Genomic DNA, 24,415 nt, shown 5'->3' on the forward strand with positions numbered 1-24,415 from the left:
AAAAACACCATAACTCACTGAGATCACAGTACACTTGGCCCTCGGTAAAATTCTGACAATCATTAAGTCATTTGAAAAGAACAGACTTATTAAAGAAAATCAAACAGGACTGATAGAAGCTACTTTGTGAAAGAATGTCCCACTGCATCTCCAAATTTCGTTGTTTTGGGTTTGTTGTTGTTGGAGGGGAGACCGCACGGTTGTCCCCCCCCACCCCACCCCCCGCGCCCCGCCCCGGGCCACCTCTGAGCAGTAAGTTGCCGGCCGCTCCGCCAGGGACCCCACGGCCCCGAGGAAGCAGCCAGTAGCACACAAGCAGGGCATTCGCAGGGCTTCCTTGCTCATCGTCTGAGCGCTTTTCCGATGCTCCTGGAGCAAAACCTCATGCTTTTCGGCATACGCGTGTTGAGTTTCATCTAGGGAATGCTCTGTTCTTAGTTGCAACGGCACGACTTGAGAAAATTTTCACCAGGCTGAAATAAAGGAAAATGGAAACGAGTTAAGTGGCACAGTGTACAGGGGAGGCCGGGAGAGAGCCTTGAGGAGTATACTATGTATATATGTAAAAGCATATATATGTTAACTATTGAGAAAAAAAACAAGCGTTTTGCGTTTTGTAATTGGATATAGTCAACGTATGCTGTACGTTTTTGTTGCTGGGTTTCCTTTCATTTAACCTCTCCGCACCCTCTCCCACAAATAGCCAAGAGTCCAAAGCACTTTCATTTGAAAACTGTGTTGTAATACTTCAGTTTAAACTCTAAGGGGACTTTGGCCTTGTTTATGCTTCTTGTCTGAGAACAGTAGTCACCCCCCGGCAGCAATCATTACCAAAACACAGACAAACCAAAGTTACCAGCCAGCCCCCCACTGAAAGAAAAGAGCTGAGACACGGGATTCCCACTTGAGAGCCAAAGGACACGCCCTGTCACGGTCTGTGTGTGGCCCGTGTTCCTATTAGTGAACATGACTTACTGCTTTATTTATTTATATTTCTTTTCAGGGAGCTTTCCCCGTTTTCCTTCCTTGTGTTCGTGCCCCAGTTCATCCCATCTCGGCTGTTACCTTCATTCCCAGTGTCATTGTAACCAGCCCTTCTCTCCTGTCATTGGGAAAGCGACATAACGGTATTTCGTATGCACTCTGCCCCACGTGCGCGTGCACGTATCTGAGCTATTGAGATCAGGTCATTCTGGTGACAGTGTGGACCCACCCATTCTTCCTCCCATGTGCACGCACTCTCTCATTTATCCTGTTGATCTCTCTGGCTTGAGGGGTTGCACCCACTGGTCTCCACTCTGACGCATTGCCAGCACCTGTTTCTGGCTGTTGCCAGAATGGGGATGACCCCATTGTCATCATGTTGGGCGCTTCTTTTCCAGATTGGCCTGCGTTGGAAAGGAAGGCTTCTGATTATTGGAAAACACGGCAACGGAAGACCCAGACTCTCTCCCTGCCCCTCTGTCCCTGCACTCAAAGAAACCTCTCTCAGCCAGCCAGCCTTCATAAAAGCGAAGTTCCTTCTCCCCACCCCCACCTGCCGGCCAATAGAACTTGGAAAATCTGGGCCATTTTAGGGTTCCCATTTTTTCCTTACTTGTGCCAACGTCCAAATTGCAGATTTCCCCTTTTTTCCTGTATTGTAACATATTAGAAGGATAAGTTGGTATTGCCAGTTGGAACTTTCTGTTTGGGCCGCCTGGGGTAACACCCTGCCCTGAACCCCATGATTTTGTAGGCTCTTCTTCTCTTAGGACTCCTGCTCCCCTCATTCCTAGCAAGACTTAAAGGTGGTCCCTCCTAATCAAATTCTTCTCATGGTGGAACTTTCTACCCGGAAGCCTTCACGTAGGCTACTGATGAGTTACGTTAATTATTGCCAATCAGTGGAATTCTTAAAAGATAAGCTTCATGTACATTCATCACCTCCCTTTCTTCCCCATCCTGTCCTGCTACCCCAATCCCAGCCTTTCTGTATACCATCTCAAAGGGTCTTTTGAGCCCTAACACTTGTCTAGCAAATGGAGAGCCTAATTTACCAAAATGAAACTTGTAAATTTTTGTGTCCTTGTATGTAAGTTTACTTTCTATGGAGGAAAGATTCTAGATAATGACAAATGAAGATTACGAAATGTATTTTACTCCTGTGATTAGGTTTTGCGCACATGGGTCATAACTCGCATGTGGAGCCCCCTCTGGCTAAGGGCCAGAGGGCTCCGCCTCAGACGGCCAGCTTTGAGTTGTTCAGGTTCATTAGTCAAGGTCAATTTTTTAGAACTACTTGTACTCAGTAACAAAAATCATCTTCTTTTTTTTTTTTTCTGTTGTGGAAAAGTGTGCATTTGTTATTAAGCATTTGATTTTCTGTGTCCTTAAGTACTGCCTAAAGATAAAGCAAATTTTAAACTGGCAATTACGAAAAAGAACTATTTTAGCTCTGAAGAATTTAGTAGATTTTGTTAGATTAGGGAGGCCTTACAGACTGACTTGACTTATAGAGGATGCGTCACTCACTGTCAGTGTGGTGTGGGCTTTATTTGCTTAAATACCTTCATTTGTATAGTATGTCTCACTTGAAATTGCTTTGTATACATTTTGTAAAAATATTTATAAAATGTTTTGTAAAAAAAAGTATAACAAATCGCAGTTTATTTTGTTATGTTGGATAAATACTGTTAAAAGAAACCAGTCAGTAACTATATTGTTAATCCATGGTTAGGAAATGTTTAGTTGGAGATTACAAAATGAAACAACCATTGCAATACAGCCAAAGATTTGGGAAAACGCGCAACTGTGATTGTCTTGATTTTGCAAATAGGAATGGCTCTTTTCCCAGAAGAAAAAGGTAAGTAAGCGTTCAGTAGGAGTTCTACTGAAATAGATTTACTGTTCCCAAACAGGAGCCTAACTAGTGAGGGGATAGGGTTTTCATTGACTGGCCTTTCCAAACAGTTCCAGATTCAACAGAGTTGGTCGGTGAGAAAGTTTAGTCATGTACTTGTCGGGCCTCCAGCCCTATTCTTGTCACGTGGGTCCTTAAGGATGTCACGTGGGACCTTTAGGAAGGAAGTAAAAATGGGGCCATTTGAGAAGTTAGATAAATGAGCCTGAATCTGCAGAAGGTTTTCTTCACTGTATTTTTTTTGTTTCAGTTAAGGACAAGAAGGCTAAGGCATAGGTACAGAAAACTGTTTTACACAAGACTTACTCCGGAATTAACATGTTTCTTAAAATTTTTCACATATTTATTTATTTTGGAGACAGAGAGCATGAGCAGGGGAGGAGCAGAGAGAGAGAGGAAGACACAGAATCTAAAGCAGGCTCCAGGCTCTGAGCTGTCAGCACAGGGCCCGACACGGGGCTGGAACCCACAAACCAGGAGATCATGACCTGAGCCGAAGTTGGACGCTTAACTGAGCCACCCAAGCGCGAACTTTTTTTTTTTAATGTTTCAGACTTAACATGTTTCTCTTTGCACACATTTGACCAAACTACACTGAGAAATACCTCTGTAACCTTAACTGTAAATTCTGAGGCGCTTCTGAGTTCTTGCCCTCACAAGAGGGATGCTACCCAAATTGTTAGAGAAACTACCATAGGGTGAAATGTATTTCTGGGGTGAAGGTATAAGACTCCTTAAATTTTTCTTTGGGGCCTAGGATCCCTTATGCTTGAATTGTGCCCCACCCGCACTCCCACCCCCACCCCTAAAGCAGCAGTCAGGAAATCAAGATTCTGCAGTAATCCACATAGAAGCAGGACGTAATAAGAATAATTACTGCTAGAATAATTGCATCACTGGATGGATCCCTTCATGTCTTTTACGCACTGTTGCTCTGATGCCAAGATTCTCTTGCTAAGGACAAATGTGTGCCCAACATGATGTTCTTTCCCCTCTTCAGACCATTTGCAATGGGAGTGTCCCATGAATGAAGAAGGAAGGATGATCTGGCTGCTTGGTTCGGATCAGACTCTGTTCCCCAGGGGCTTGCCCGGAGGAAAGACCAGGCATCTTCTCTGAGGATGGTTAAAGCCCTCGGTCCTGTGTATGGGGGACGGGGGGCTGTGTTCCAGGAAAGGGGCCAGTGGATTACTGGGGGCAAAGAGAAAAGGAAGAAAACAATCTGGGGGCACTGAAACAGATCGCTCAGACAACACTCTGGCTGTGCTGTCCTCAAGGGGATAGGCCCTGGGTCCGGGCTCTGACTCTGCTTCAGCCTTGCCTCTATGCTCTCGGAGACAGAGTGAGGGCTCCTGGGTACCCAGCTGAAGGTGGACAGCATTTGCCACCATACATTTTTTGAGCAGTTTACAGGCACCAGGCTAGATGGATAATTCAGGTATGACCTCTACTCTCAAAGAGCTCACAGTCTAGAGAGGAAACAAGCACACAAATAATTGCATTACATTTGGGAAGTGACTGGAGTTCGGGAGAGAAGAAACCGGGGCTAAAATTCTTCCCGACCTACCACTTCGGTAAAGTTGCGATCTGTATTCCAGTGCCCTGCTTCTTAGTTCATCCTTAGTTACATTTGAGAAACAGGTGTGATACTTTGTGCGGGAATGAAGATAAAGGCATTTTGTAATTATAGGGTTAAATATTATGGAGAAATCAGGAGCACTGTCATAGTATAAAGTGGATTCTGTAATATGAATCGTCTATGTTGCTGCCCGTGAAAGGCCATTATAAGAAGCCCTAATCTGCATTTCTCACGGGCATATGCTGGAGCCTAGCCTTTGAAAACACTTGGAAAGGCATGAAGATCCTCGGAAAAAATCACTTGTGTGAAGGTCTGAGAAAGCAGTACCACAGAGTGGGCAGAAAGTGCTTTGGGCAGCAGAATCTAGAAATGGGTTCTAGTACCTCGTCTAACACATAATTAGATCTCTTAGTGCAACTTTCAGCCTCAACTTCCTTGCCTATGAACTGGGCAGATTTGTCCTGGTCCTCTACTTCCTGAGGTGTAAAATGAGGTGTTACTGAAGAAGTATGGAAGGTGGGAGAAGCTAAGAGCCACTGTCCCTGAAATAATTCAGAAAAGGTTCGGTTTTTCTGTTTTGTTTTTGGTCTTACCCTCCTGCACACTATGTACTTCCTACTCTAGCTTGCCTGTGTCTATCCTGGACCCTCAAAGGCTGCTGGCCTTCACATGTTCTCTCCTTTTTCCTTCACACTTTTGCTTCCTTATGCTTGTTTTTCATCAGGATCAAAATCTGTTGGCCACGTTGTCTTCCCCAACTCCAGGCTCATCTGATCTCTTTCTCACCTGTGTCCTGGTAACCTCATGTCACTCTCTGAGGAAGCAACAAGGAAAGCTGGAAACATAACAAAAGTCAACTTCCTGAAGTCTCATAACTGTCCCTCAACTGTCCAAATAATCCCAGAGTGCAGACAATACAAAAGTAACCTATTGTGGAATATGCTGGGAAAAGAACCCTGGAGTCAATTCAGAGAGCCAGCAAAGGTTTGCCCTGAAAGGACTTTTTTTTTCTTTTTAATGTTTATTTTTGAGAAAGAGTGAGATAGAGTGTGAGCGGAGGAGGGGCACAGAGAGAGGGAGACACAGAATCTGAAGCAGGCTCCAGGCTCGGAGCCGTCAGCACAGAGCCCAATGTGGGGCTCAAATTCACGAACCGTGAGATCATGACCAAGCTGAAGTCAAACGCCCAACCCACTGAGCCACCCAGTCTCTTTTGAGAGAGAGTGAGAAAGGGCACGTGCAAGGGTAAAGGGCAGAGAGAAAAGAAGAGAGAAAATCCCAAGCAGGCTCTGCACTGACAGCGGGGCTGAATCCCACGAACCATGAAATCATGACCTGAGCTGAAATCAAGAGTTGGGTGCTTAACCAACTGAGCTGCCCAGGCACCCCAGGAAAGACAAAGATTGAAGAAAAGACTGAAGAACCATTAGGCTTGAGAAAGACAGGAACAAGGAAACTCCAGATCTTAGTAGGTGGAAATCCTTAAAGTCTTGCCCCAAACCTATGTTTCTTCCATTATCACTCTGCTCAAGATTCAAAACCCAAAGTTTAGTGTCTCATGCCCCCTCCCACTAGGGAGATGGAAGGAGTTTAAAAGATCTTCAGAGACACCCCTTCAACTTATGTATTGGGAGGACAAACATTTAGATTTGATACCCTACCCTACTCCATGATTGTACACGATGAAGTAGAGACCAGTCCACAAGAGAAATGGGATGCTGTTAGGAAATGGAAATGGTCATCAGCAGGTCAACAAAGAAGAAAAACACCACTAAGATTTCAGGACATGAAAACCTACCTCATTGCGTATAGTTGCATAGTCTTAATCATTCCCAAAAGGGGCCTATGACAACAGGCCATCCCCCATTCTCATTCGATATCCTCACTTTGAAATAAAAAGTCTTGTATCTTGCCTCACGCTGGGTCAATGCTCAGTAAACATGTATTCACTTAGTGAATAATTTTGGATTGAGGAGGCCTCTATCACTTTTCCTCTGCATCTTGTGGAATGATGGCTTTGGCACTGAGAATAAGTTCTCTCTTAGCGCCATCTGCTGGCTTCGGAAAACCTATCCTGAATTGTGGCCTCCAAGTCTCTTTCAGCCACTGTTAATAGCCCTGAAATTCCTTCTCTCCTACTACCCTCAGTACCAGAGGACCTACCTCTTATCTGTAGATAGATACAGTTACAAAATATTGACCTATTTTTGTTCTTTGATTACTATCTAATAAACGTTTTACACTTTGGTGACCCTTGTTTTTGCCTTTTTACAAAGACATGTGAAGTGCTAAGTTAGTGAGAAGGAGTCTCACACCAGTCTTTGATTCCAAAGACTATGTTGTCCTTCGACATTTATTCATCAGGTAATGAGCTCTGTGTACGGCACTCTCTCTCTGGTTGGATTAGTTACAGAGCACGTACCAATATGATGCTTTGAGGTTAGCTAAAAAGCACCTGCCCACTATTGTGACAGGAGCTGTAGCAGATGGAGAAGTATGAGGTAAGTTCCCTGCCTTCAGAGCACCCAATCTGATTAGGGACACAATAAGCCAAACAGTACAGGATAAAGTCTGCGGTGATGCCTATAAGTACCGAGGGTCAAATAATGACGTTGGGATAAATATACATACTGTACTAAACATGTGGCAATGCCTGAAGACATTTTTGTTTGTCACATCTGGGGCAGAGGTGCTACTGGCATGTAGGGGGATGCTGCTAAACGCCCCACAAAGCCCGCCATGATAGAGAATGATCTGGCCCCAAAAGCCAGTAGTGCCGAGATTGAGAAACCTACGCTAGACCCTTAGGAACCGCCGTGAGCAAGGCAGCCATGGTCCCTGCCCTCCTAGTATCATGAAGAAATGTTAAAAATGTAATAATGGGATGAAGGAATTTAGAAAAAAGGAGAGAGACTAGAGTCTTGCTAAAGTGCAATCCAGACCTGAAGGATGACATCACTTTGAGGCATGTTAAAAAAGTGAATATCAACTCCCCCCTCCCCTACAAACTGAATTTAAAATCTGCATTTTAGGGGCGCCTGGGTGGCTCAGTCTGTTAAGCATCAGACTTCAGCTCTGTTCATGTTCTCAGGGTTTGTGGGTTTGAGCCCCAAGTGAGGCGCTGTGCTGACAGCTCAGAGCCTAGATCCTGCTTCGGATTCCGTCTCCCTCTCTGTCTTTCTGTGCCCCTCCCCCCCCCCCCCCCCCCCCGCCAAATAAACATTTAAAAAAAATTTTTTTAATCTGCATTTTAACAAGACCACCAGGTGACTACTATGCATATTAGTGCTAGAGGCACTGCACTAGAGGTTTCCAGAATACAGGACGTCGGTTATTTTTGTTTCATGAAGACCAGGAAAAAAGGAAGCAAATTCCAGGTGGTGAGCGCTGTACGAGGGAAGATTCTGACATGACAAAGAGGAATTTCTAGTTTTCGATTCAGCACTGATAACTAACCTAGTGTCTCCTGCTGCGTGTCCTACACTCAGACACTGTGCTAAGCGCTTTACATGGAACATTTCACATAAACCTCGCAACGCTATCGCGTAGGTCCACTTTATGGGTAAAGCAAACCACTGTACAGAGGGGTTAAATAACTTGCTCTGCGTCCTGCTGACTGAGCCAGGCTGACAGAACGGAAGCTGCACTCCTTACCATCCGAAATCGTCCACAAACACCTCCACCCACACGTGAGAACCAAAGTCACAGGGGCCCCAGCTCTCGCCATCCAGCAAAAAGCCTCTCCCGCCAGACGGTCTCCCTTCCTGCACACGCGCAGCCGAGGGGAAGCGGAAGGAGAGGCGCGCCCTCCACACCGGAAGTCGTAGGAAGCGGGAAGTGTTTATTTACAGCCCAGCCAACGGCATTAGCGTCAAGGAAGGGGGCGGGATTTCGAAGATGACGCAGACTCTAGAGTGCTCGAAAGCAGTGCGAAGGAAACTTTGTGTAATTTTCGGCAAGGAATCTGTGTTAGCGAGACCTCAGCGGTTCACTGCAGCTAACTGGCAGGACTACCCGTGTTATAAACCTTCAGCTAGAAGACACATCTCTATGGTCAAGTACACATAGAGCGGTCCTTTCTTTCCCACGTGGTGGGGCTGCGCATGAGCAGTAGCCGGTAGCCACAGCACTGGAAACATGGCGGAGCAAGAGTGAGTGTTTGGGGTTTGAGTCTCTCCAGTGGGGTCTTGAGCATCCGGTGCCATCCACGGTGTTTATTCCTCAGTGGCGGAAAATAAGGATACTTGTGGACTGAAGGAAGAGAATAGAAAAGACTCCAGATTACAGAGAGTGGGGTGAAGAGCAAGGAGCCGTAGGATTCGGCCTGCCGCTCAGGTGGAGGGAAGCCGCCGTCAAATTCGGGTTACTAACCTTGGGGGCAGGCTGGAGAGTGCTAGTCTTGGGTTCACCCAGCTTGACTTGAGTATTGCCCCTGCAGATAGGTCTGTACCCGCCCCAGCCCCACGGAGTTTTACTAGGAGCATGTAGCCGTTAGTGTCTTTAAAAGGCTGTGACAGTAAAAGCTTCATGGAGGCAGAGGAGGACTAGTGGCCAAGGGGTTCATGACTTCTTACCGCTTAGAAAAGAGTGAATGTTCAGGGGTCCGTTTTGAGGACTGGCGTCAGACACCACAGTTTTCAGGGAAGTCTGTCTTTCGGAATTTGAAGAGAGTAATGTTTCTCAAAGCCCAAGAGATGGTTTAGAAGCTCATTGAAAATTTGTTCTTTAAACATTATCTCTGATTGCAATTTTCCGTATCAGGCAAAGAAAAAAGATTCCTTTGGTTCCAGAAAATCTCCTGAAAAAGAGGAAGGCGTATCAGGCCCTTAAAGCCACTCAAGCGAAGCAGGCACTTTTGGACAAGAAGGAGGTAATGATGGGGCACCAAGAGAAGGGAATTAGGATGTATTTGGTGAGTTATATCTAGCATGTGTTGAACTAGATTTGGTATGGACAGTCCCTTTCCCCGTCGATTCTATTACAGCAGGTATACAGTTCATGTCTTCATTTAACAAATATTTCTAATTTTCTGCGGGTAAAATGTTTGAGTAGTTTGTTAAGGAAAAGTGGAGGAGACGTTGTACTATTTGGGTTCACACCAAGTGATTTGAAAAACCAAACATTCTCTTTACTTGGAAGAAAACTTTTTTTTTTTTGTAATGTGCCAAACAATTTTTGCTACTTGCTAAACGTTTTGAGAAGATACTTATTTTGGAGTCTGGAAGATGAAACAAGCTCATGCTTATTCTGTACTTTATGATCCTTAACACAGTGTTAGGTTCCATAAATGTTTGTTGGTAATGTTGGCTAATAGCATGTAAACTAACTTGTTTATTTATCAGAGACTTTTTTTTTTTTTTGTAGTTTCTGAGTTTTCAAAACTCCTTGGGTATCTCGTTTTTGCCTTATCTAGAATAGAAGATGTATGTTTGCTTCTTTTTGTGGAACATAGTGGGAAATACACTCTATGGATAGTGACCAATGAATTACTGTTGTGGAAGTAAAACTAGAGGCACAGAATGGTGATGGTGGTCTGCCTTTTCTGTAGCAGAAGAAAGGAAAAGAGGTCAAGTTTAAGCGACTGGAATGGTTCCTACATGATTCCTGGCGGCAGCAACGCGACAGGGTGCGCCTCAGACGACTAGAAGTGAAACCTCACGGTTTGGAAGTGCCGGATAAACATTCCTTGGCCTTTGTTGTACGCATCCAAAGGTGAGGAACTTACCAGATTCCGTAGGCTGGGGCAAACTACTAGTTCAGCTTTAGGACCCTTTCTAGGGAGATGAGATTTATAATAGGCTTTAAGCCACTAAGACAAGTTGTGCCAGGAACTTGGGGTTTTTCTCTTTAAGGTTAAGGAGACTGATGTGAGCAAATACACATGAAAATATACCAAGTGAAATGAGGGTCAACTGCTGCAAAGGCAGTACTGGTTGTGGACCCTCTAAAGCAGGAACTTGAAGCTGAGACCTGCAGACGTGGGAGGAATTCACAAGTGTTGGGGAAGGCTTTCCAGGCATAGATGCAGAAAGTCCTGAACTGTGGGAATCAAGGCATCCTTCTAGGAACCTAACCAAGGTCAAGTGGATAGAGTGTATTCAGTGCTGGGGAGAGCTCATTAAGCTTTTTCCTCATTGAGGCGTACTTTACCCAGTCTGTCTGCATGTACAACTGGCTCTTCCTATTTCCCCTACCCAGTCATCCAAACCAGAAACCTGTGGGCTTTAAATATCTTTGAGCCCTCTTTATTAACCTCCCTACCATTTCCCATAATCTCTCCTGGACCATCGTACTAGCTAACTGGGTTTCCCTGCCTCTGGTGTCATGCTTTCAGATCCGTCTGATACGCTCTCCTCAGTGGTTGTCAATCAGGAAGTTGATTGTGTCTCTTGTACCTAAAATCTTTTTGTGCTTTTACTGCCCACAGAGTCCAGCTTCCTTTCCTTGACATGCACAGCCCTCCACACTCAACTCATACACACCCCACACGAAATCAGGGCCCATTCTGTTCCTATAGCATTGCCCCACATCCTGTGAGAATGACCTGTTTACATAGCTGCCACCTTCTGACCTCACCTGTGAGGCACAGTCTGTGTCTTGCTCTCTGGATGCCCTGTAGTGGCAGTCACTTCATAGGTCCTTGTCGGACTGACAAAAACTGAATAGAACCTGACTTCCTCTGTCGTTCATTTCAGGATTAATGGGGTGAGTTCACTGGTGCAGAGGACCATTGCAAGGCTTCGCCTGAAGAAGATTTTCAGTGGTGTCTTTTTCAGAGTGACCCCCCAGACCATAAAAACGCTGCGTATAGTGGAACCGTATGTGGCCTGGGGGTGAGTAAGGTTTTTGTGTGTGTGGATTCATATTAGATTGTATGTGAGCCTGATGAGAACAGTAGCATGCGAGTGTTATCCTCCAGGGCTCGTGTTGCTGTGTTGAAGAAACATTTTGTGGTGACCACAGTTCCCAGAAATCAGCTGCCAGCCATAGAACTTTGGAACATGGGGCAGACAGAGCAGGAGGTGGTGCTGCTGCTGACGTGACACGAAAAGTACCACGGCAGGGCTTGTTCGCTTGTAAGCTAAGGCTGAGTAAGATGCGTAGAAGAGGAGTTAATTCTTGGGAGTCTTGGGGCAGAGCTGGGGGCAGTGCTTGTGTAAGAGTAGTGTGTTCTTTCATGGGCGCCTGGCAGGCTCAGTCAGAAGAGCGTGTGACTCTTGATCTTGGGGTCATGAGTTCGAGTAGTCTCCTTTCAAACATTAAAACCCAGCAAGCGCTTGGATTTAACCATCTTGAGTAAAGGATTCTATAAGGCCAAAGTCCTGGATTGTAAGCCAGTGTTTGTTTTATTTTTGCCTCGGAAAGTAATTTTTTTTTTTTTTCACAATGAACATTTCTATCCATAAATTGTAATTTTTAATTCCATAGGGCCACTCTGGTTTTTTCCTTGCTTGTGTACTTGCAGGCATCCCAGCTGCAGCGTGATTGCACTTCTTGGTGGGGAGGAGGGGTAGTAGGAGAATCCCTCCTCAGCCAGGCTGCAGGACCGAGTGACCAGTGTATGCAGTGTGCCAGGGGCTGATAAGGCTGTACTTTATTCTGCCTCACATAGATTTCCAAATCTGAAGTCTGTCCGGGAACTCATCTTGAAACGTGGACAAGCCAAGGTCAAGAGTAAAACCATCCCTTTGACAGACAACACAGTGATTGAGGAGCACCTGGGTGAGTGTTGCATCTTAGGGGTCAGTTGGGCAGAAAGCAAGGATCTCTGGTGGTCTTGATGTGGGATTTAGGTACTGTTTTTCTTGGAGTCCCAAGAACCTACCAGAGTGCCCAGCTGTGAGCATATGACAGCCTCATAGTATATACTGGGGAAATGTTGAATAAAGGAATCTGTATCCTTATGTTTCCCAGGGAAGTACGGTGTTATTTGCTTGGAAGACCTCATTCATGAAATTGCCTTTCCGGGGAAGAATTTCCAGGCCATTTGTGACTTCTTACGTCCTTTCCATCTCTCAGTGGCCCGTCATGCTACCAAGAATAGAGTGGGCTTTCTCAAGGAGGTGGGCTTACCAGGCTATCGAGGAGAACGCATCAATCAGCTCATTCGGCAGCTGAATTAAACCCAGGTGAGGCAGGGCTGAAAACTGGCCTTGGGCTGATGTGATGGTCCATCCTTTGCCACTTAAAAATTCTTTTTGCATTTACCAGTATCTGAGAGTAACTTTGGCGTTTGAGTGGTAGAGGGCAGGGAGAGACTGGTATCTACAAGTCTAACAGATGGAAATATGCTTGAAACAGTGAATGCCTGGTTAGGACATGGGGCATTCCCATGTGTATTCCAACAATCAGAGGCTAGAAAATGTTGAGTAACAAAAAAAATCTTCTGTATTGCTGTGGTCATTTACCTGGCAATGGGGAGAGAATATTAACTAATTTCAGAAAGGATTTGAAGATACAAACCATCTATTTTGTGGAAGGTATCTTAATTTTTTGAAATTGCTTAATCTTAGGTGCCAACTGTCATTAAATTTCTATTAACGAAGTTATGTTCTTCTTCCTCAGAATATCTGAAAGCACAGCACATTGGAGGTGTGTTTTGTCTTTTGGAATTGTTATCAGTATCTTCAAAGAAGATATTTTCTGCTATACCTTCAGAAGCTAGAGTGGGGGGAGTCAAGGAAAAGATGATGACGTTCCTGGCAGGCACGTCTCATCACAGCCCAGTTCCAAGAAAAAATTCCAGTGTGTTTTCCACGTTGACTGGACTGTCACCCCTTAAGTCAGCAGAGGACTCATGCCATGGAAGAGAGAATCCTGCTACGTCACATCTTCCATTCTGGGGTTTGATGTTAGCAACTGAGTATCCAAGCATGAATACAAGACAGCAGTGGACCACACTCAGGGACATACTTGAACCTGGGGGTTCTTGGGCCTTTGTTTTGGAAGGAATTTAAAATATAGTTACAAAGAAGAGCACAAACACGGTTCTCAGTTGTCTCTGCTGTGAGTCTGTGTTCTGACTTTTCAGTGACCGCTTTGTGAGCTCTCAGACTTGGCTGGCCTGAAGTGTATCTGGTGGCTTCCTTATCATAGCCTGTGGTCGATTTAGTCCTTTTCTCTAGCTCAGGATTTTAACCTTTTCTTGGGTCTATGAGAAGGGAAGGACCCTTTTCCCAGGAAAATACGTACACTCAAATCATTGCTTGGAAATTTTTATGTTCATAGATTTCTCTTAGGGACCATGCACCTTATGTGAGGAAGTCCTGCACTATCTGGATTGACCACCTGGGCCCTGACCTTGTTAGTCTCCTCTGGTCCCATGTCCTGTGGAAGACCAAAGCTTACCAAGATAGCTTTTTCCCTTGGAGCCAATTGGGTATTTCCTGTTAGGATCACAGTGGTGGATCCCGGAGCCCTCTGTACCATCTGCCTCAGGGAAATGCTCCCCATTTATTTCTGCTGGGCTTCAAGATGGGATTTTCTTGGTTTGGCATGGATGAAATTAGTACTATTAGGTCTTTTAGGCCCCAGGCAGCCTTTATTAAACCCTCTCCTTGCATAGTCTAGACTCCAAAAGTATTGCTCTCTACCCTGCTGGTAACCATGTATAGACCACCACTAGGGCTCCTGGGGACATAGACCTAGAAAGGGAATCTGATCCTGCTTGTTTTATTATCAGTGCCCCCCTCCTAGGTGGGCCTTCCTCTGTTCCTGTCACATCATTGCCTCAATTGCCATGTGAGAAGTTGGTGAGTGTGCCAGGCATAGGTTAAGACTTGAAAACGTTTAACCACTGTGTCCCCTGGTCCCTTATGATCAGCTTTGCTGCACTTTTGGCCCATGGGGCCCTCAAACATAGCTGTGAGGTTGAGTTAGAACAATGCCTTAAAATGTGCCAGGTTATGAGGTAATTAGGTTGGTTGGCTCAAGAGTTAACCTGCCAGGAATAGATGTTAGAGCTTACTCTTATATTTTAAAGCATTGTGAAATCAAATTACTTTAAGATGACGTATCAAAAGCCATGGGAAAAGAGCATTTGTGAATGTGGATGCCCAGGGTTTCTACTGCAGGTACGTTTTACAATAAATACAGGAAGGGGGTACCTGGGTGTCCTGATTTCTACTTAGGTCATGATTCCAGGGTCATGGGATTGAGCCCCACTTCAGGATCCACGCTGAGTGTGGAAACTGCTTAAGATTCTCCGTCTGCCCCTCTCCCATGCTCTCTACCCCACTCCCCTTTCTCTGGGAGGAAAAAAAAAGCTAAATACAAGAAAAACGTTTCCATTCTTGCCTGCAAAATGGAACTAATGTAGCATGTGTGCCTCACACAGTTGTTCAAAAGGTTAAGCAAAATAACCATTAACTTGGAATTCTATGTATATAAGTTATAAAAAATGTACTGCTGAGGTGCCTGGGTGGCTCAGTCCATTAACCATCCAACTTTGGCTCAGGTCACCATCTCACCCTTGGTGAGTTGGAGCCCTGCATCTGGGTCTGTGCTGACAGCTCAAAGCCCGGAGCCTGCTTTGGATTCTGTGTCTCCCTCTCTGCCCCTCTCCCGCTCGCACGCTGTCTCTCTCAAAAATAAATGTTTACAAAAAAATTAATGTACTGCTGTATCGTGCACTATGATCTACCATTCCCTGAACAAGTTGTGGAACTATCATTTCTGGGAAAAATTAGTCGTATGATTTGTAGATAGCATATGCTAATTGTGAATTGTTCATGGCTGTCCACATACAAAACTATCAACATACACATATATGTTCTAGATGTAGGGAAAACAAAAACCTTAGTTTCAGTAAGCAAGAGTAGGGGCAGTAAGCCACGTGGCACACCTACTTAGAGACTTCAGAAAGTAGTTGTAGGAACTCTCCCTCTGTTCTAAGCTTCTATCGTGACCCAACTGGTTCCCAGAGCCAAAGGTTCTAGTTTTTTGTTGATTGGCTTTTCTTTTAACGCTTTAGGATTTTGTTGGCCTAATGTATCTTTGAAGTCATTCCAGGGCCAAGTTTAATCATTAAACCTTTTATTAGCTGCTGACCTGGAGAATGGCTAAGATCAACACCTCTTGAATCCCAAGTTCATTTGCCCAACTCACAAGAATTAGTTGAACCGGGAGATAAACACTGACGTTTTCCTACATTACTAACGAAATTGTTCTCAGTGGGTCAAACCCCGTTAGTGTGTCCTCAGTAGCATTTTAAAAAAATGAAGGCACATCTATGCATCGCAGAGAGTAAAAAGTAGGAGATCTGTTTCAATCATCTGTAAGGGCCGAAACCGGATTTTTAAAATGAGGATCTTGGTCCAGAAATACTCGGATACAAGACAACTCCAATGACTCTCCCAGGAGGCTTAAGTTCAGCTGAGACAGGTCGGGGGCGAATGCATAAAAGATAAATAACCGTGGCCAGCATCCAAGGTCCGAATTTATGCAGAACAGAGTCACGCTCTCCAGGTCTAAAAGGCAAAGAACTACGAGTCTCAGGAACCCACTACGTGCCGTCAGGAAGGCGCAGTCGTTGACTCCGCCGAGCCGGGCCCCTCCAGGCATTCTTCTACCCGGACCCGAGGTCGACGGGATCTGGGTTCCCGGGGCTACGGCGGCGGCGCGGGGGCCTCAGCCGACCCCGAGGCCTCCCAGGGCTTGGGCCTCCGCGGGAGCCGGGGCGCCGTGGGTTCGCCGTGGGTCGCTGTGATGCAGCGCCTCTCCAGGCCCGGGAGCTCCCGGCCCTCCTGGACCAGCTGCAGGAGCTGCGCCAGGGTCACCGAGGCGGGGGCCGACTCCGCGGGCGGCGGGCCCGGGTCAGGGCGGACCCCACCGCTGTGCTGCTCCATGCCGGGGCGCAAGCCTGACATGAGTGCGGGCAAGCACTTCCGGGTGAGGTGGGTGCAACCACCGTCCGAGGAAATGTAGAGGAGCTCGCAGGCCATACCAAGCCGGCCCAAAAAGGGGGGAGCACTTGAGAATTGCGACCTGCTCCGCGCAGAAACGCTTCGCGCGCGCGCGCGCACACACACACACACACACACACACACACATATACGCGCGCGCGCACACACACACACACACCCTTAGCCCACACCAGAGCCTGCAACGTGCAATGCTTTAGAAGGAACTTGAAGGCTTGCACAGAATGGGCCGTGCATGTAGACACGCTGATGCGGACAAAAAGACCCAATTTGGCACACATGCATAGGAAGGTGCACATACCTGTTTCCTTTTTTTCTTTTTCTTTTTCTTAAGTAATCTCTTGGGGCTCGAAATCAAATGTCACATGGTCCTCCGACTGAGCCCGCCGGACGCTGGAGTTCAAACTTACTTTCACACATGCGCAGAAATGCGCACCTACACCTGTAGAGACCTGTGGCAAGGGGGGTCTTCTCCACACCGGACTCCGCAGCTCCAGACAGAAAATAGCTGTGGACAGATTTCCAGTGACCTCAGGAGAACTGGGAACAAGTGACTGCAATAGAAAGTCTTGACACTCTCACCCCATTTCCTACCATCAACACTCTATTCCTGGTGTTCCCAGAGGGGATGAGAAAAGATGAAGGCAGGTCAGGTGTGCTACAGTCCCTCTGGCTGCTCAGAAAGTTAGTACAAACAATTCTCAGGTTTGTAAGTTTATCGAAAGCTAGCCTGATCTGGCAAACACTGTCTTCATCATGTAATCAAAGTCTAACTACTAATAGAACAAGCTGGCGCCATGTATCTCCTGATGTGATGCACTGAGAAGGACACTATGGGTGTAGGAATAATACATCTCTTCTGTAGTATTCCTGCCCAAAAGGTTCACTCTGAATCTAATCTTGAAGAAATGAGCAAAGCAAAGTGAGAGACATTCTGCAAATGACTGCCTGGATGCTTTATAAATGGCAACATCATAAATGTCTCTGTGATGCCCACAAAGATGGTTATTAATATTCTAACTAGGTGGGTGGCTATGCTGACTCTTTTCTGTGGTCCCTCCAGGTCCTCTCTCCACCCTTGTCCACCCAGCTTCCAGCACACTGACATCTACAGACATTGCAATAGGTTTTGGGGTTTGGCCAGTGCGGGGTGGGGGGGGGGGGGTAGGGGGGTGGGGGGGTGGGAGTGAGCAGGAGAAGAGAGAAGGAGAAGGAGAAGGAGGCCAGGGTATTTATTCCTCAGTTTCTCTCCCTCCAGGATTCCCACTGGCTGCAGGGTCCTGGTTTCTGGTTTTAGGGCCCTGCCATTGCTCTCCTCACCTCTTCAGGCCTGTTACCAGTTCCAGGCACTGCATTATCACTTGGGATTTCCCTTCACCCTTCCACCCTCTATAAATAGTCCCTTTATTAAATTCTCCTCAAATTATCCAATACATGTGTGTCCTCTGTTTCCTGTCCACACTCACCAATAAAGGAATTGGCTCCAGGAACAGCCTCAGATAGAATACTGAGATTGGACTGATCATAAATTCAGAGCACAGGGGAAGCCTCTTTGCAGTGGGGGAAGAACACCCAGATGATTCACTGCATGCACAGGTGTCACCATTACTCAAATTATCCTTGGGCAGGGGTGGGGGGTGGCAGGGGTGAAGTGGATAATAGTGCATTGTTGAGGGAGGGAGATGGCAGAACAAATAGCTGTGGCTCTTCTTCACTATGGTGTGGCCTCGTGTGGCTTCTCATGGCCACAGGGAGAAAACTGGAAATTATCAATGTCTGACAGGAAATGCGAGTGTGGAATCAGGACACCTTGATGGCATCTTGGAGGGGTCCCTCATCCCCTATAGGCAAAGAGAGCCCACATGGCTGAGGATGGGCACCGGGATGTCATTGTAGGGGTTGCCAAGTTGTGGTGCTAAGTGCTCAGCCCTCTAGGGCAGCATAAGAATATGCTAACATAAGGGCACCGAGGGACTCTGAGATGAAATGGGGACATTTGGGCAGACATTGGCTTCCGTCTCCCCAGACATCAGCTTCAGGACTCTCCCCACCTCCAGTCTTCCCTGGCCCTTGTCAAATCAGATCCCAGAACAGCCTGGGCAGAGAAGCACAAGGCCCACGCTGAGAGGAGGACGCCCAGACAGAAGGAATTACAGATCTTGCTAAACTGTCTTGGCAGGAGCCACAGCAATATGTGTGGGAATGGGTTCTAAGGGAAATAGACCCAGGAGGGTGGAATGTCAGGTTCAGTTTGCCCAAACTCAAGTCCATGGATGCTCATCCAGGATTTGGGATTTAATGTGTTGGCTCAAGCACCTGGGAGAGGCATAAATAGTCTATGAGGTTGGTTAATTAAAGCCTGGATTTAATGGTAGCCTATAGTTAGTAAACTTGAAATGCCAGAATTTCCCTGGCATAATGTAAAGGAAAGAATCCAAAATCTCAGAGAGGTGGGCATGCCAGATTGGATTTATTATGTGCAACCTGGTTAGCCACCCCTCAAGACATATTTTAAGGGGGTCTGGAAAACACCTCTTTGCCAAAGCATTAAGAAATTCATTGGTGAGGGGTGCCTGGCTGGCTCAGTCAGTAGAGCATGCAACTCTTGATGTCGGAGTCAAGAATTTGAGCACCGTGTTGGGCACAGAGTTTACTCAAAGAAAGAAAGAAAGAAAGAAAGAAAGAAAGAGAAGAAAGAAGGAAAGGAAGGAAGGAAGGAAGGAAAGGAAAGGAAAGGAAAGGAAAGGAAGAGGGAGATAAATGCATTGGTGAGAGTCACCCACATCCTTGACTTGCTCTAATGGCTGTCCTCTGTAGGCTGGAGATGCTAGTGGGGGATGCTGGATGAATCAGTAGAACTGGATTCCGTGATCTCAGTGGAAACAATGGTATCCTGGTAGTGTAAAGGCCAGGTGGCAATGTTTAACAGCCAAAGGAAAGGTAGCCATAATACCCCACATTAAGACATGGGAAAGAATGGTCTTCCCGTTGGACATAATGACAGTCCTGTGGACCCTCTTTCCCCAGGCACTTTAGGCCTTGTTCAGTGGACTCATGGTGGCAGGGATGGAAGCTATGCTTTGGTTCAGTAATAGTCTTCCCTTCTCTGAGGCTAATCTGGCTGTGACCAGTGCTGAATGCCCATCCTACTTACAGCCCCATGCTGAGTCCCTGACTGGGTACCATTCTCACCTGTTTATAGGCTGATTTGACTGGGCCCTCCTAGCATGGAAGGACTCCATGTGCTTTATCCTCATGAGAACAGACACATATTCCAGGTATGAATTCACCTCCTCTGCCTACAGTCTTCTGTCAGCACCACTATTCTGTCAGCATCAGGTATTCTGATGGACAGAATACCTTACCCATCACCATGGCATTCCACACAAAATCGCCTCCAACCAGGGCTCACATTTCATTGCCAAGGAAATGTATGAATGAGCTCACTCCCAAGGAATTCACTGATCTTACCGTGTGCCCCATGACCTCAAAGCAGCAGGCAAGAGAGAATGGTGGATTGGCCTGCTGAAGGCTCATTTGGAGCATAGCTGAGAAACCACACTTTGCAAGGTGCAGGGGCTATCCTACCCGATGCAGTGTTTCCTTAAACCATAACCATACATGGTCATATATAACCAAGAGGTAGGGGTAGTCAGAGCCTCCTCACTATTACACCTAAAGTCTATAACCTACCAGAAGAATTTTTGCTTCCCATTCCAATAATGGAATGGACTCAGAGGGCGTGGTGATCCTAGAACCCCAGAGAGAAACACTTCCCACCATATGACAATCATAGAACTGATGACTTGAAAGCTGAGATGGCCCTGGCCATTTTGGTTTCTCCTGCTACTGATCCAATAGGCAGAGAAAGGCGCCTCTGTAATGTCTCGGTTGGTGAAGCCCAATTACTAGAGAAAATTAGGCTGCTACTGCATAATAGAGATGGGGCTAGATCTGGAGCCCAGGGGAGTCACTGAGGTGTCTCTTAATCCTCCCGGGGCGCCTGGGTGGCTTAGTCGGTTGAGCGCCTGACTTCGGCTCAGGTTATGATCTCACGGTCTGTGAGTTCGAGCCCTGCATCGGGCTTTGTGCTGACAGCTCAGAGCCTGGAGCCTGCTTCGGATTCCGTGTCTCCCTCTCCCTCTGCCCCTAACGCACTTGCATTCTGTCTCTGTCTCTCTCAAAAATAAATAAACATTAAAAAAAATTTTTTTAAATCCTCCCAACCAGTGGTCCCGAAAACTTCAGCAACCCAACAAAGTCAAGACCACCAAGGACTCAGACCCTATAGGAGTAAAGGTTTGAGTCACCCACCAGGTAAGGAACCTGGTGCTGGCAAAAAGGATAAGAAGAATGTGTCATTGGAGTGAAAGCAGGCAGGTGTGATTTCAACTTAGGCCTTGTACCCCCCAATTTCCCCTGCTAACTTATGTAAAGAACACTGGAGGGGCGCCTGGGTGGCGCAGTCGGTTAAGCGTCCGACTTCAGCCAGGTCACGATCTCGCGGTCCGTGAGTTCGAGCCCCGCGTCAGGCTCTGGGCTGATGGCTCGGAGCCTGGAGCCTGTTTCCGATTCTGTGTCTCCCTCTCTCTCTGCCCCTTCCCCGTTCATGCTCTGTCTCTCTCTGTCCCAAAAATAAATAAAAAACGTTGAAAAAAAATTAAAAAAAAAAAAAGAACACTGGAGGTAGCTAACATCTTCAAAATACCCATCTGTGTTCCTGCTAGGACCCTGGGATATAAAGTACATATTTTAGTTAGAATTGGGCAGCGAGCAGCAGAAAAACCAAAATAACAATAGTTTACACATGATAAACGTTTCTAAGCTCTTTCTCCTATAAATTAAACTTGGTGTCAAGCAAGCCAAAGCTGGTGTGGTGGCTCCACGAACGTCAGATCGTGCTACCTGTGCATCTTTTAATCCTCTTTAAATTAACACCATAGGGGTGCCTGGGTGGCTCAGTCCGTTAAGCGGCCAACTTCAGCTCAGGGTCATGATCTCGCGGTCCGTGAGTTCGAGCCCCGCATCTGGCTCTGTGCTGACAGCTCGGGGCCTGGAGCCTGCTTCGGATTCTGTGTCTCCCTCTCTCTCTGGCCCTTCCTCTCTCTCTCTCTCTCTCAAAAATAAATAAACATTAAAAAAATTTTTTTTAATTAACATAATAACTGAAACATTTCCCCATGTCATTACAACCTCTTCGGAAAGAATCAAGACTTAGCTCAAGTATCTTCTAAATCATTCTTCCTAAGGCTCACATCAGCTCCAGAAAGGATGATCTCCCTCTCCCAGGACCCCCCCACCCACACACACACATGCACACACCAGTCGTGACATCTGTTACACTCCAAGTCCCTTGTCTGTTTATGAGCCCGTCTCCTTCCTTGACTGGTGGGAGTAGCTCTTTTTGTCTCATCCCCAGCCCCAATTCCTGGCATCAAACAGACACCAAGAAGTGGTTTGCAATCCGAGGATATTCTGAGGCCTGCATAGTATTTCATCCTAGAGAGCCACTCTGGTTTATTTAGCTCCTTCCTTGTTATTGAACTTTCAGGTGATTTTTATTTTGTATTATACCTATCACTGTAGGACTTTTTATTTGATCAATGAAATGGGTGCCCCTGTCAGTATTAACTGGAAGACACTTCTACTTGCTACTTCAGCACACACACATCCTGATCTGGCCCTCTGCAGCCTTCTAATCGGATATGTCAGATTTACAATCGGTAACCGCTTGGTGAATAGCGGCGGTCTTTGTCTAATAAGCATTGCTGCTTTTCCTTCATTTTCTTTTTCATAGCCTATGTGGCTCATCCCAGTTTAGAAGAGCCCTTGGTTTTCTATGTGTATATATGAAAAAAAGGGGAGAGAGGGAGAGATCATCTGCTGTGCCAGGCACTCAGATGGGTACTCCTATCGGACAACCTTGTATGAAGAGCCCTGGAGAGACTCCTGTGAACACATCCCTAGAGTGAAATCCCAGTTCCACCACTTGCTGCTAGGGGATCCTCGGAACTTCGTTTTTCAGAGTCGCACTTTCCCTGGCTGGAAACAGGGATGAGAACACCTGATGGGGTGATTGTGGGGATTTAAGGAGAGGTCTGTGAATAGGACCTGGCTCTTAGTAGGCAGGCCAGCAAATGGCCAAGTTTAATCCCAAGTGAGGAGCTCAGAGAAGGATTTCTCTCAGAGGAGCTCTGAGATCCAACCCCAGCATGTCAGGACATCCTCACAGCCCTGGGCAAGGACGTCTTTAGGACCCGCAAGACTGTGCCCGCAGAGGGAGATTCTTGGCGCTTCTGGAAGGAGGATAGCTACCTATGTGACAGCGGGCAAGGAAAGCTTGCAGTGCTTTGGGGATGAGACCTGTAGCCCGGAGCTGGGAGTGGGCCGGTGGGAGGGTAGCTGAGCAGCAGGAGATGGTTCCAGCCGGCAAGGTAGGCGGCTGGCACAAGGGGTCTTCTGCATCCCCGTTCCTGGGAAGGTCTTAAAACCCTAAAGAGGCCAGAGGGCTCCTTCCCCATCTGTAATGTGGTAACGGAGCCCGGGCCAGCACCTCCCCAGGCTGGAAGGCAGGAGAGTCGTTAGGGACACCTGCCTCCTCCCCGCCCTCGCCCCCTCCCCCTCCCAGCGGGAGCCCGCGCAGACCGTGGGCACCTGGGCGCGGGCTGCGCCTGGGAACAATTGGCGCCCCTGGCCTCCAGGCCTCCCTGAGGGAAGGGGGCGGGACGTCGGAGGGTGCAATAGACAGGACTATTAAAGCAACCATCCCGACGGAAATGGGGTGAGGCTGGAACCAGAATAAAGAATCCTGAGAACCAAGAAGAAATAAACCCTCCAACATAAAAGATATTAACATAGAGAATGTCTCGCAAGTAATAGGGATAATCGATATCCTGGGATAGTAATCAATATCCTCGCAAGTAATCGATATCCTGGGATAACCGATTAGCGCTGGGGGGGGGGGGGCATGAAATTTAGATGCATGTCTTCTATCATACACCGAAATTAATTCCTGATAGAGTTAAATGGTGATGGGGGATTGGGGATTAAACTACACACGCACAAAAAGACAGTAGAAGGGAGAATGTATCCGTTCTGTAGAAGGGCGAGGACTTCCTAGGCTTAAAACGGATGAGGAAGGCGCCTGGGTGGCTGAGTGGGTTGGGTTGAGCAGGGAACCCTTGATTTGTGTTCAGGTCATGATCTCATGGTTTGTGGGATACAGCCCCATGTCCACATCGCAATGATAGCGGGGAGCCTTCTTGGGATTCTCTCTCTCTCTCTCTCTCTGTTCCTCCCCTGCTAGTGCTCTCACTCTCTCTCTCAAAATACGTAAATAAACATTAAAAAAAAAAAAAAAAACCAACAACCGTGAGATAAATCCCATTAGGAAAGACAGATGTGTTGGGGGCGTCTGGATGGCTCAGCCAGTTAAGCCTCTGACTTCCGCTCAGGTCATTATCTCACAGTTCATGAGATCCAGCCTCGAGTTGGGTTCCTGTGTGGACCTTGCTTGGATTCTCTCCCTCTGGCACTCTGCCCCTCCCCCATCTCTCTGCCCCTTCTCCCCCGTCTCTCTTGCGCGTGCATGCTCTCCCTCAAAAATAAAAAATAAAACTTAAAAAAAAAAAAAAGCTGTTGCATAATATTCACTAATACAGGTACACCAAACATTAATTCATTTGGCCCTTCCCCTAGCGTTGAACAATTACACTGTTTCCAATTTCTCTTGCTTTTTACATATACTACTACTTCAAAGAAAATTTTTGTGCATAAATCTTTGTCTTATAATGACTGACTCATTATTTCATTAGAATATATACATAGATGTGAAGTTTCAGGGTCAAAATGACAGCTATAGCTAAAATTTAGTAGAGTCACTGAAAATGGCATTTATGAAGAGGGTTTTTTGTGTTGTTTTGTTTTGTTTTTTAAGATTTCATTTTAAATAATCTCTACACCCAACCTGGGCTTGAATTTACAGCCGGGAGATCAAGGAGATGAAGAGTCACT

General features: G+C 46.5%; 2 protein-coding genes and 1 long non-coding RNA gene across 5 annotated transcripts; 1 reads left to right on the top strand and 2 right to left on the bottom strand.

Moving 5' to 3' along the window:
• Position 1: 1 nt before the first annotated feature.
• LOC125166845 (uncharacterized) lies at positions 2–8,292 on the bottom strand. The gene is made up of 2 exons (XR_007152555.1): positions 8,136–8,292; positions 2–1,388 (listed from the first exon to the last, which is right to left on the bottom strand). It is a non-coding gene; the product is annotated as an uncharacterized LOC125166845 (long non-coding RNA).
• A 165-nt stretch (positions 8,293–8,457) lies between these two features.
• Positions 8,458–13,466, top strand: RPL7L1 (ribosomal protein L7 like 1). Of its 3 annotated transcripts, none has more exons than XM_047860917.1 (7): positions 8,458–8,632; positions 9,243–9,351; positions 10,030–10,193; positions 11,177–11,314; positions 12,094–12,203; positions 12,396–12,610; positions 13,047–13,466. In XM_047860917.1, exons 1-6 carry the CDS (start codon positions 8,619–8,621, stop codon positions 12,602–12,604), a joined length of 744 nt encoding a protein of 247 aa, XP_047716873.1. In that variant the 5' UTR covers positions 8,458–8,618; the 3' UTR covers positions 12,605–12,610; positions 13,047–13,466. The 3 variants fall into 3 exon arrangements, with proteins under 3 accessions (XP_047716873.1, XP_047716875.1, XP_047716874.1); XM_047860919.1 differs by having other exon boundaries at positions 12,501–12,610; XM_047860918.1 differs by having other exon boundaries at positions 10,033–10,193.
• Positions 13,467–15,498: 2,032 nt separating this feature from the next.
• Positions 15,499–16,355, bottom strand: CB2H6orf226 (chromosome B2 C6orf226 homolog). Its single transcript, XM_047859516.1, has one exon. It carries the CDS (start codon positions 16,346–16,348, stop codon positions 16,088–16,090), a length of 261 nt encoding a protein of 86 aa, XP_047715472.1. The 5' UTR covers positions 16,349–16,355; the 3' UTR covers positions 15,499–16,087.
• Positions 16,356–24,415: the final 8,060 nt, after the last annotated feature.

The sequence above is a fragment of the Prionailurus viverrinus genome, chromosome B2 (genome assembly GCF_022837055.1).
Source record: "Prionailurus viverrinus isolate Anna chromosome B2, UM_Priviv_1.0, whole genome shotgun sequence".
NCBI lineage: Eukaryota > Metazoa > Chordata > Mammalia > Carnivora > Felidae > Prionailurus > Prionailurus viverrinus.